Below are 12912 nucleotides of genomic sequence, written 5' to 3' on the forward strand. Positions count from 1 at the left end.
GGCCTATTGGAGGACTCACGTCAAAAACGGACCGTGTGGAAAGTCTATGGTGGAAACAAAGTTACTTTCTTAAAGTTTATGAATGGCGGAAAGAACAAGACCCGATGAACCATGAAGTAAAGATGATCTACACAACTTTGGGTGAGAAGTTTTCTTCAAACAGGTCGACGAACAACGCTTTACGGTAAAAAAAAAAAATCTTCACAGTTATAAGTGGCATACAGTCTTTTTTTAATATACAAGTTTAGAAAAACATGTTAACATCTAAATGTGTTATTAGTTAGTGTTAGTCATTGGTTTTCTAACTGGTTGAATGACTGATCTAAAGTTTTTTCCCCACAGGCTTCCATGTAATGTAATGTAAGCCCTACTGAGCTGCTGCACTAAACCAAGTCTAGACTTGCTGTCTCAACCTGGGCAGGTTTACTATGCAGGTGTGTATTTCTCTCTCTACCACAGCTTTTCATTGGCAAGTTCAACCAGAGACACTAAAAACTGGGATTCTCAAAATAGGGTGCATGCCCTCTAGGGAAGGGGTTCTCAACTGGTCTCAACCTGCGACCCACATTTTGCCATGTTCATTAAATCGCGAGCCACTTTTTTTTTTTTTTTTTTTTTTTTTTTTTTTTTTAGAATTCAACCAACCAATTTAGTTTTTCAAAAACACACATATAATCTTTTTTGAAACACACATCTATATATTTTCATGTGCAACATTAATGTAAAAAGAAATGCTTCTTTCAAAATAAAATAAAAGTCCAACATGAAGACAGTAAGTATTTCTTTTTGATCAGTTGTCTGCGACCCACCCAATACAGGTCCGCGACCCACCAGTTGAGAATCACTGCTATAGGGGTCTGGGTATTGCAAGCGTTTTGGGTCATTTAATTTGCCATCCAATGTGTTTTTTGTTTACATTCTCCTTTTTTGTTGTTGTTGCCATTTTGATGTTGCAGATTATTGCGATGTGAAGTAGATTTTTGTAACTCTTAAAATGTAAAGCCTGTGTCCTTTTTTATTATTATTAATAATAATAATTCAATTGATTTAAAAGCACCTTTCAGACCACCCAAGGACACTTTACAATAAAAACAGAATAATAAAAACAGTAAAGACAGAGAAAAGAAAGGCAATGAAGTTGACATTAGGGACGAGAATTTACAGACTTTTTTGTAATTGTATTGATACATTTTTACTTTTAAAATGACTTCTATGCTGTGACAATATGATTTTTTTAATTGTCTTTTTAAATTTTCATTGTGAATACAAAATGTGTAGATATTTTTTTCCCCCCACACCCTTGATACTTTTTTTAATGCACATTTTTGACTTTGTTTACCATTAAATATATTTATTTTCCTCTATTAGTATGTTTCTGTTCACATCAAGGAATACTTGACTTTCCTGAATTGTGATCCTAACTTCATCACTTTTAAATTGTCAATATTGTATTTATTATCCTCTATTTTTTTTCAATTTTCTGCTGTAATGAAGACATGTCCCTTTGGGATTAACTCTGTCTGTCTTTCTCATATCAAAAACTGATTTACTAGGAAGGAAATTTAGAATATAAAAATTATTTTTTTAATCAAAACATGGTTTTTATATTGGCTCAATATGAAAATGATTTATATATAGTGCTTAATATAGAAATCTATATTTTAAATTAGTGCAACTACTTCATAACTTATGATTTCAGACTGTTTCTTTTGCTTTAATGTTGATTTTTATTATTATATATTGAGAGCAGTGTTACTTTTTTGAAGGGACAATAACGAGACTGACAAATTTTAAAAAACGTAAACAAAAACGCTATTAAACTACATTGATATTTTTGTCAACGAATAAATAGTAAAGTATATTTTTGTCACATCTAATCAGAACCCATGTGATCTAATATCAGGTTGATCAGTTTTAGAATTTTAGTCGACTAAAATCTTAATTTTATTTAGTTATAACCAATGATGATGCTTATATCAAGAGTCATTCTACTTTATTATGATGACTGTTTCTTTTGCTTTAACATTCATGTGGTATGAAAACGTTACCTCACAATAATTAAAATTTTTTAGATTTATTTAATATTCATGCGTTTCCCTGTGTATGTGTTAAGATGGCGCAGCAGGGTGAACCTCTGTATGACTTCCCAGAGCCCACCCAGACGTCTCAGAGGCATCAGAGAGGGCAGGGCTCCCTGAGGAGCATCAGCGCCCTGGACCGACTCCTCCTCACTGTTCCTGTGTGGCTTCAGCTGTCCATCAACGCAGCCACTGCACTGCACATTCTACGGAGGGAGCCTCCTGGGGTCTGAATCACACCTGCCAGAAAACTATCACATGGCTAAATCATTTTGACATTTTTCAATCAGAACTTAACCACAGTTACTGTCACCCTTCTATTAGATCCTCATCGTCTCTTATCAGCGCGCTCTTATAACTTTTCTCTTCATTATTTTTCTACTCTCATGTCTGACAGACATTCCTCATTCGAAAGTCCCGCACATCACAAAGAAATGTGCTTTGTGTCCGTTTGGCAGACGACAGCGTGCCATCGTTTGTTCAACAGTTTGGCATCAAAGAGGAGCCCACGACCAAAAGTACGAACTGAGCCTCTAAACTGCACTTATTTTTTAGATACAATTTGTTTTGTCAGATTTAACATGAAAAGTTAAATGCCAATACATTCAGAGAGCATTAAAAACATCAACAAAAGATCAAATTCAATTCAGATTCATTCAAATTTAAATGCAAGGCATAATTGTATGATTATTGTAAAATTATGACTACTACATAACAATTTTAACCACTATTTATCCTAGGAGCTGGTTGAATAATTGAGGTATTAGTGTATTTAGTTTATTAGTTAACCCTTGTGATGTCTTAACATTTTGTATTAGTCCCTTTGTCCTAAATTAAACCAGCTTAACTTTAAATCCCAAATCGATTTTTCATTATGAAACAATGTGTTTTTCATCAATTTAACACATTCACTTGAGAATTTTGACTTTGAAACTTTAGAAATTTAAAGCCTTAGAACTTTAAAACTTTACACATTTAAAAGTGTATAGCTTTAAAATGTTAGAACTGAAAATTTCAAAATTTAGAATGTTAGAACCATACAACTTTAGGGCTGTAGCTTTAGAACTAACTTAAGAACTTTGATATTGCAGAGCTAAGAACAAAAACAATTAATGATCTTATGGACTTCCTCCTTTAATTAATGCTGCAGAAATGGGTGTGATTATAGTTGACTTCCAGTAGCTAACTTCTTCTTGGAGTCAGTTTGACTCTGTAGAAATGTTTTCATCCTTATGGTGTGAATACCTTCACATAACATCACTATTCACATGAATTTTCTTCATTCCCAGCTTTGTATCTGGAAACTTCAGCCATCAGATTTCCTGATCTCCCAAGACTTATTTCCTTTTACTGCGCCAGCAAGTATGAACTAAAACATGTTACTTCTCTATTTGCACATGAGACTGCCAGTGTCCAGTGATGTGTGTTATTCTGTGTGTGTGTGTGTTTAGAGATGTGTTACCTTTTCCTCTGGAGCTTCCTGGAGCCATTGCAAGAGCATCATCGCACAAAGAGCTGGAGTCCATCTCTCATATGGGAATTGGTTGGTGGTTTTTTCTTTGTCTACTTCCTATGTAACTTAAATTTGACATATAGCAGCTTGTCCATTTAACATATTTGTATTCATTAAAGATAAGGATACAAAAAGCAGTTTATAAATATCCAAACTCTTGTTTTAAACTCCTTGAAAGTACAAATTAAATGTACTTATAATTAGTGCCTTTTAGATTTAAACAAAAAGAAATGATTACAACAGAAATAATATTAACTTTGAAATTATTTTACCAAATCAAACAATTTTCATCGCGAGTGGCCTTTATTACAGGTACATCGTATTTATATTTAAAATATTTATTCAAACATAACATTATAGTGTTGAAAAGTAAATATATATTTTACCTTTTTTTAATAAACAGTTTTCCTTGTTGATAATAATTGAAGACATTTTTAAAACAGGGAGGGAGCGATGTTATCGGCCGATATTTGTCATAAAATGTCAGTTGACATAGGTATCAGTTTTTCCACCAATATTATTTAAAAAATTTTTTCTTTTTTTTTAATGTGTAATAAATCCAGTAGGACAACACACTAAAAGTAGGATTAACGTGTTGATTAACATAGATATGTAAATTGTGGCCTAAAATGAGGTTGTGGGGGGAGTGGGTCGATGTATATTTAAAGATAATAAACATCAAAAAGCAGAAATAAATGTGGGACAATATCGGAAGTTGACAAAAAGCTAATATCTAACATCTAGAGCAGGGGACTGTAGCATATTGGGACTGTTTAGAAGAGAGGTTAAACTATTTGGTGGTAAAACTTCATGCATGTGCAGCTTCTTCTCATTAGTTTACTGGATATTAGGTTGAAAAGGCTACATTATCAGTCTTGTAAAAGACAAGCAGCAACACACTGAATAAAGGAATCTACTATGGATGATGTTAACCCAGGAAAATTCTTATTGGCAGAATTCTGGAATTCCCACCTGAATATCCGTGGGCCACGTGAAACATCCAAACCTCAGAAAGAAGAGGAGCAGAAACCAGATGCAGCTCCAGCTGTGCCTGCTGCTAACCCACTGCTAACCTCTGGAGCTGAGCCCTGTCTGGACAATAACAGTGTCACTGCATCCAAACCTGATCCCGTTCCCACCTTGTTCCACGAGTTCTGTCCCATCTCCACCCGTAGCCCCAGAGAGCTGGACTGTGGCCCTGGCCTTGGTGCTCTTTGCTTCATCAACCCACTTTTCCTGCAGTGCCAGAACTCTCCGTCCAGACACCGCATGTTCAAACGCAGCCTAAAGGTTCGTGTCTCTTCGGAGACGTCCACGCTGCTTTCCCCACCTCTCGCTTCACCGCCGCCGCCTCCTCTGATGCCCAAAACTAAAGGGAGGTGTAAGGCCAAGAAAGCTCACAGTCAGGCCCCAGTACCACCTGCATCCTCAGTCCTTCATCTCCAGCCTGAGATCCAAACCCAGGTTGAACCAGGCCAAAGGACTGCAGGTGTAGAAGAAGAAAAGTTTGGTGCCGAGTTACCAACAGCCATGATGACCCTTCTACCCATCGACTCTGACTACATGTCACCATCAGCACTCGGACGCTCTCAGTGTCCCTCTCTCTCTCCTTACATGTCCCCTTCAGTTTCCCCTAAGGTTTCTTACCTCTCTCCCAAAGTCTCTCCATTTCCCTCCCCCCTCAACTCTCCCTTAGCTTCTCCATCCCTCTCACCTTATCAATCCCCATCTTTGTCTCCCAGGATTCCCTTTCCTCTCTCACCATTCGACTCAAATCTTTCATGTTCTTCTACGGAACAATCTCCATCTCTTTCTCCTGTGCAGTCCTCGTCTCCCTCCCCCGTCACAAACTTGGCCTTCTTCGCTCCAATGTCAGGACCGGCCTGTAATGTGTACGATATCCCTGTGACGCTGAAGGAAAAAAACGCAAAGAGAGAAGTCGAGGAGACGTGTAAAGAAAAAACAGGCGATAATGGACATCCAAGAGATGACTCGCAAAGGAAGAAAGACTCAGAAGAAGAAGAAGAGGAGGACCAGAATCTGGCTTTACAGATGAACGCTGCTTCTCTAAAGGACACACATGAATGTAGTCATTTACACAAGGATGAAACAGGCTGATGGCAGAGTTGGGGTCAATTACAATTACATCTTCAATTATCCATGTTAAATTACAACTTTATTATGATTACGGTGACAGGCATTTTATCCAATTACAAGTATTTTTCAGTTGAAGTTACATTCGTAATTACTAAAGTTCAATTACTGAGTCTTTAATAAATAACTCCATGAAACTTAACCTTCCTCTTGTGTTGGCTTCTCTTATAATGAAGGCTAAGTTTTGACCTATGTCTGTAAAATACACTAAAAAATTTTATCTTTCATCCAATTTTTTCTCATCTCTTTGTTACCTTGTTAGGCTCCCTTAACCATTAAAATATTGGTTTCCATATTTTGTGCTGTGCACACCAATATCTGATATGAAACATATTTTAATAATTGTTAACTACTTGTGTGTAAGCCATAAAATTGTAACACGATTCCACATTTTTACATTTAATTAAATTGTAATGAATAGTTTTTATAGAATGTATCGAATGTATAGAAATCATCATAATTGTAATTCATTTCCAATTTCGCAACTGAAATTATAATTGACCCCAACCCTGGTTGATGGTATAAAGTCGGAGCAAATTGATGCCACAGACTGTAAATAAATCACGTTTGTCTCCAACAGCAACTTTATAAATCTGTTTTACAAAAACACAATTGATCTTATCAAACAAGTTTATTTGCATTAATCGTCCACATCATTTCTCAAGACTTTACAGTAAGTAAGCCTCACCCACAATTTATAAGGAAGCAGCCACAGCAGCTGAATTCCCATCCGAAGCTGCCAAATAATCAACAAGAAGGTGAACAGGTTAGAGGTAAAAGTTGTCTTAAAAAAAAAATAGGAATTTATTAATTCAATGTTAACATACAAATTAAGTTATTTTGTTGTTCAGTTGTTATTTTGTCATGTTTCCACTATGTGAATCCTGTTTGATTTTTTTTTCCATGTTTCCATTAAAGCTTGTTCACTTGTTTCAGTGTTCATTAATAAGCCCAACACCAAGCACACCTAAAAAATCTGATATGTGATTAACACGGCTTCACTTCACCCTCCTTAAAGCACCTCTAATTTAAAAGACTGTAATCTTTCACCAACAAACCACATCCTGGGCACTATTAGGAGACGATTAGCACCAGCAGGTAGCATCTCTCTTGTTCAGCTCCAGCAGATCGGCCTCTAGCAGCTCTGCGTCCTCCTCGAAGCGCTCGGTGAAGGAGCGAATCAGACCTGCTGCAGTGCCTTCATATTCCACCAACTCCACACTGTCCCCTGTAAAACACACACACACACACACTAGAGCTTTGTTCTGCAAATCCCTGCAAAATTAAGGCAGGATGCAACTAAAAAGGGCAATTCAAACAGAGAAAGAAATACAGAAAATATGCTTGTATCAAAGTTGAATAGGTGAAAAAGTAAGCAACATAATTTTAACTGTGCCAGTCAACACACTGCATTAATAAATCCCTTTCAAAATAAAAGCTCCACTGTCACCCCCCTGAAAATATGTCCACAAGAACTTCTGATCAAAAATAAACTATCACTATAGATTTGCACACAACTCAGCACTAATCAAACATTCAAATAAATCTATTTTCAATCATTTTAAACTTTCAAGACTTTTTGGTGACATTCTTTAAGGCACGGGACTTTTTTTCTTCTCGATTTCACAAAGATTTCAAAATATATAAATTACAGGACACTTTGCCCTATCTTGCTTCCTGAGTCAGCTTGGATAAACAACAGTGACCAATGACCCTTTACATTAGAGATGGGCACCTTTAATAATACACTGTGATGGTCCACAATAAAAACATGCACATCACTGCTTTCAGACCCTTGTGTCCCACCTTCAGTAATCAGGTGTGTTTAAAACAAAGTCCTCTGATTTAGAAAAGAAAATTCACCCACCGCAAGTTTAAATGCCATTTTTAATGTCTCCCTACCAATAGCTCATAATCCAAATACACATTATGTTTACACTGCAAATTCAATTAAGCAAGTCAATAGCATTTGAATTCACAAAAATAAAACTAACGTATTTGTAAAAGTGTGAAATAAATCCAGCAAATGAAATAACACTTTTAATTAAACCCTGTCATCTATCTGGCGTAAAAAGTGTCATGGCAAATTTTATATTCATCATCATATCCTCAAATGTATGTTCATGTGTACAATTTGTCATGTTTTAATACATGACGACTCCATTAATCTTTACACTTTTGAACAGCTGAATCATGATTAAACAGTACAGATCGTATTATTCTCAGTGCAGCACAGTCTCTGCCAAGGACATACACTGACGTACACACTTATCAAGACAGATAAAGACTGGAGCCAAACCTTCTCATAACATCTTCATCATCCTCCAACATTGCCACTATGGGCATCTGACTCCCTCCCTTTTGTCTCTCTCTGTTGGGACCTTTTCTTATCTGTATAAAAAGCTTAAGCTTTGAAACTGTCGGGACGGGGCGCGGCACTTCCTTCGGACGTCCGCCTGGACGGACGCTAATTTTGTTTCACTTTGTTCCATTTTGTACCTTTTTTCACAGTTTAGAATAAACATTTTTTATATAAAATCATCAATGCTTCTCCTGGATTCCATAAATCAACACAGAGCAATGAATCATGTCTCAAATGAGGTCAACCGTAAATTCTGCCGTAACAATTGGCGATCACGAACAGGACCATCTTCTGTCCACCCCTCGGACAGAGACTGGAGCACGAACCATCGGTTGAACCTCAAACACCAATTCGGACTAAGGTAAAGCTGCCTTTATAAACATATATGTATAAATTTTCATTTACATATATATATATTCGCTCTGTGTTGATTTTTTTTTTTTTTTTTTTTGGAACCAGTCAAGCATTGTATTGATTTTCAGCTTTGAGCTTTGATTTTGATCCTCAGCTGTTCTGTGTTTTGACGCAGTGAATAGCTATGAGAAGGGCTCAAATGGATGAGGTTCTATGCTTTTTAATGCTGTAGGTTCTCTCTGGTTTTCTTCGGGCTCGGATATTTTGTTTAGGCATAAAATACGGCTGGTCATTATTTACTTTGGTTTTGTTCGGACACCCACAGACAGCCTGTGAGGTCCTGACCAGAGATAGACGGGCAACAAGGTTTCCAAAACATCCCAGCGGTGCCATGATCTGAGTTCACCTCTGTACCGAAAGCAAAATAGATTAAAACCCCGAATCTAACCTAAATTGTGTTTCTGTGAATCAAACAGATGAACAATCCAATAAACAAATAATATATGCATACGCATATACAATCTTGGTATGATGTGAACTCAGATCATGCTTTCAGGCGAGTTTTACTTTTTTTTATCTTTGTTTTTATTTTGTTTAAACGTGGAATCAGATTTCTCCCTTTGGCTTGGCTTTAATGCTTTCATTTGACGAGTGTCAGCTTTTGAGAAAGGGAGAGAAATACAGAGAGCCAAACACACACACACGTCGCTGCTGTGTTTTTCTTTTTTTTTGGACGGGTGAACACACACACACACACACACACACACACACACACACACACACACACACACATACACACACACACCCACACACCCACACACACGTACAGAGAGAGAAAGGGAGAGAGAGAGAGCACACACACAGGCACGTGCACGGGCGCACGCACACGCCACACCCATCCCAAGAGAGAGGTGGCGCCCCTCACTGGCCAGTTTAGTGCACTACACACTTGTGACACAACATTGTGATTTCTCACTTCTCCCCTGCCGATAGAATAGTGCCATTACACACAGACACTATTTTTATTTTTATTTTAAATTTTATTTTGATTTCATGTTTGATGGGCAACACACACTCAAACACACACTATGATGAATACAGTATTTCATTTTATTCTATTTTAATATTACTGTTACCATCATTATCATTTTTTATTATTTAAATTGTTAGTTTCTGTTGGCTTTGTGGTTGTCCCCTGAAGAAACGACATCTTCAATGAAAGAATGAAATCACCTTCAACTCTTACGCTAATGGAATGTCAACATCATTCAAAGGACCAAGCATCAGAAGGAAATGGACAATCAAAGGTGTGTGACCTTTCAGGACTCAAGGACTCAACTCCCATTCAGCAAAGCAATGCTGAAATAACTCGCTCAGTCCCAAGTCAACTCTTCATCGTCTATGAATGGGCCGCATGCCAATGCTGGATTAACACATCCTGCCCCATCATCAAAGACTGAGAACCTGTGGGCGTCGGAGTGGACACTCCCCCCACCAATGAGTTGCGAGTTAAACGCCACGACTACTGCCTGAATGATGGGCAGCAACTGCAGACTGGTCACACGTCTGCTGGAAATCTTCACCAAAAAGACACTGTTTCAAAAGCCACAAGGATACCAAGCCACAAGAAGTCCACCACAGCCTTTGGTGGTAGTGCGCACGCACACGCACAGGCACGCGCACGCACAGAGCCAAATCACTTTAGCCTTGAACTTTGGCATGGAGGGGGACAACTAGCAAATAGCCAACAAGCTTCTCCTTCGCACAATACTAACCCCTCTATCTTCTGACTGTGCACTAGATTATTTTGTTTTCATTTATTCTCTCACACGCAGACAGACCAGACATACAGTCACACACCCACATTCACAACTATGAGAAACACAGGACCACCAGAACTTCACACAGAACCCTTCTGTTTGCCACATGAGATCAAGTGTGCCCATCATTTATCTTTGCTTTTATTCATTATGTTGCTCATTTATTTACACTGCTTTGGCCTTTATGAGAAAACAACAAACAAAGGGGAAGAAAATAGTGTTACTGATAAGGTTGTTTTTGTTTGCTTTTCTTTAATTTATTTTCTTGATTGAGGGGAGGCCCCCCACAATGCAAGATATGGTTACATCCGCTGAAGACAGAGCCCTCTGTTGCCTCAGCTTTTGGAGCTGAAGTTTTAATTTTTTATTATTTTATTGGCCATGATTTTTTTTGAGCTCATACGTTTTTCTCCTTTGTTATTTCTGAACGATTCTTCTTTTTCTCTTTTGTTTTTACTCAATTTCAGGAAAATTGAGACAGAGATTGAGGACTGCAGCCTCAACGAAGTTTAAATTTTGACATTTTTTGACCGATACCCTCGTAAACAATCTGTACCTTACCCTTTTTGAAGCTGCTTGCGACAGACAGCCTAGTTCAACATTCATTGTTTTCATTTTGCGCGCTTCCCCCTTACCGCGTCGGACTGTCTGGCCGGCCCAAAGCCACTCGACAGCATGGGGGGGGTACCAAATTTTTCCTGAGAAAAAATGTCCCATTAGTTGCTATGAGTACATAGGCAATTACTTTTCAAACAAGAAGTCCTGGTTTAATGTGCAGAAAAAGGATAAACCTTGCTAGGGAAAGCACTCTTCGGGGGATAGCGGTCCACCTGATTTGATACATGCTTGGTAACCGAATACCGTTCTGAACAAATTTCTACGTTCCCTTAGAGTGAGGGTTATTAGAGGTTGCGTGCTCCGTTCAATCTTAAGAAGTGCCCAAAAGAAAGTCCTGACAGTCTGCGTTGGTTTATAATTCTCCTGCTAATTCGGAGGGTTTTTTTAATCTCCGGAGTAACGAGTGGTCGAGTTTGAAATTCTCCCTAGCTTTATATTTTAAATAAAGACACAGGTCGAGAGGTTACCCTTCCCCCATACTCCTCCCAACTTTATATTTTTCTTAAAGTCAGAAGTTGGAAGGTTCCCTGGAAATTCTCCCTACTTTATATTTTCATAAGGCAAGGTTGAGAGGGTCTCCGGCTAATTCAGATATTTGTTTTAAGTTTCTGGAATTTGCAGCTGTTGAGAGTTTCCCGCGGTTTGGTACCGCGGTTGAGTTTGTTGTTAGGCATGGCCATGCGATTCCTGCCTGATCAGCAGATGAGCAGACTGTCAGTACTGCAAGGGACAATACTCTAAGTGTAGACTCCGCCAAGGCGGAAGTAAAAAGGAGCGTACCTCTTAGTAATCAGACGATACCAGTAAAAAGCAATTAATTAACACTAAAAGGTTGCCAAGCATGAGGGGGCAATAAGAGCTCATTGACCCCGAGAGACGAGGTGGACTGGCTATCGCCATTGGTGGGTTAGATGAGACCTATATTCCACTTAGACACTGCAGCAAAACCTTGTGAATGCATGGACGTGAAAATTGAGGCATGAACGTGTGCGGTGCATGAGTGACTGAATGATGACACGTTACGTATGCCTGAGAGAACCGCGTTGTGAGTGCGAATGTGCCGTGGACGTGTCATTGAGTGATTGACCGATGAATGGCTGTTTGACCACACATGTTCCTCTGTTTCACCTTCTTTTCCTCCTGGGTTCTGATGCACTAGATCTTCTCCTTGTTTTTGCCAATTATGTAGTGGGGTGTTCAGAAAACACTGCTGCTTGTTAAAAATTAAGGTTTTAGGCCTTGGGCCTTCTAAAAAGTTACCAGGTTTTAAAGGTTTTTTCTGGGTGTTTAAAAACACCAAACGACGTTTTTTATATATGATACCACTTTCAGTGGAATGACTGGCTTTGACCTTGACTGACCTTACATGTTCAGTGTCCATGTTTGTTGTTGTTATATGTGTATACTCGTTGTGGTGTGCACTTGTCTACGTCTTCGTCTTAGTTGTTGTTATTATGTAGCTTTTTCCAAAATACAGGTCGCTGTAAGGAGACGAATCAGATCCAACTAAAGAAAAGAGATATTTTAAATTATCCAGTTAAGTCTTAATGGTTTCCTCTCTTTCTGTTTCTGAGTGTTTCCTAACAGAATGCCACCGCCTTCTCGACTCCGATCCTTCCTCCAGCCGCCATGCCTGGTCACTGCTTGTTATGATGAAGGATGAGAATTAAAGGGAAGTATTGTCCATAACTGTAACTGGGAAACAAAGGGGAAATAGATTGAAATAGACACGTGACAATATGACATATTGTGGATGTTCTAACATAATATCTATTCCAGAGACTACAGAGACTTCCAATCCAACTGCGAAAGTGGGGACAGATCTTCAAATTTCCAAAAGGAGCGTACAGTTGACCCTGGCTTTGACCTTTATGGCTGAGGAGAAGGAGGTCGAGGAGGTTGGAGGGCACAAAGGCAGGCGGACACAAGAGAGAGGAAAACGGAGACACATCCAAAATGATCAGATAAGTGATTTTCCAATGATATTTATCATATGGTTTTAAGAATCCAAAT

At 38.4% G+C, this 12912-nt stretch overlaps 2 protein-coding genes across 4 annotated transcripts in view; one reads left to right on the forward strand and one right to left on the reverse strand.

Moving 5' to 3' along the window:
* On the forward strand, window positions 1–6676 carry LOC114475598 (ras and Rab interactor 1-like). 2 transcript variants are annotated; one of them, XM_028466559.1, is made up of 7 exons: window positions 1–141; window positions 343–434; window positions 2114–2305; window positions 2476–2596; window positions 3368–3440; window positions 3530–3621; window positions 4547–6676. In XM_028466559.1, exons 2-7 carry the CDS (start codon window positions 429–431, stop codon window positions 5707–5709), a joined length of 1647 nt encoding a protein of 548 aa, XP_028322360.1. In that variant the 5' UTR covers window positions 1–141; window positions 343–428; the 3' UTR covers window positions 5710–6676. The 2 variants fall into 2 exon arrangements, with proteins under 2 accessions (XP_028322360.1, XP_028322359.1); XM_028466558.1 differs by having other exon boundaries at window positions 5–184.
* Window positions 6358–12912, reverse strand: part of dpp3 (dipeptidyl-peptidase 3) — a 22532-nt gene continuing 15977 nt past the window's right edge. For both annotated transcript variants that reach the window (XM_028466553.1, XM_028466554.1), the window contains exon 19: window positions 6358–6973. In XM_028466553.1, the coding sequence (XP_028322354.1) occupies window positions 6831–6973 (143 nt within the window). In that variant the 3' untranslated portion in view covers window positions 6358–6830. The remainder of the gene's footprint in view (window positions 6974–12912) is intronic.

Source organism: Gouania willdenowi, chromosome 14 (assembly GCF_900634775.1).
Source record: "Gouania willdenowi chromosome 14, fGouWil2.1, whole genome shotgun sequence".
Lineage (NCBI taxonomy): Eukaryota > Metazoa > Chordata > Actinopteri > Blenniiformes > Gobiesocidae > Gouania > Gouania willdenowi.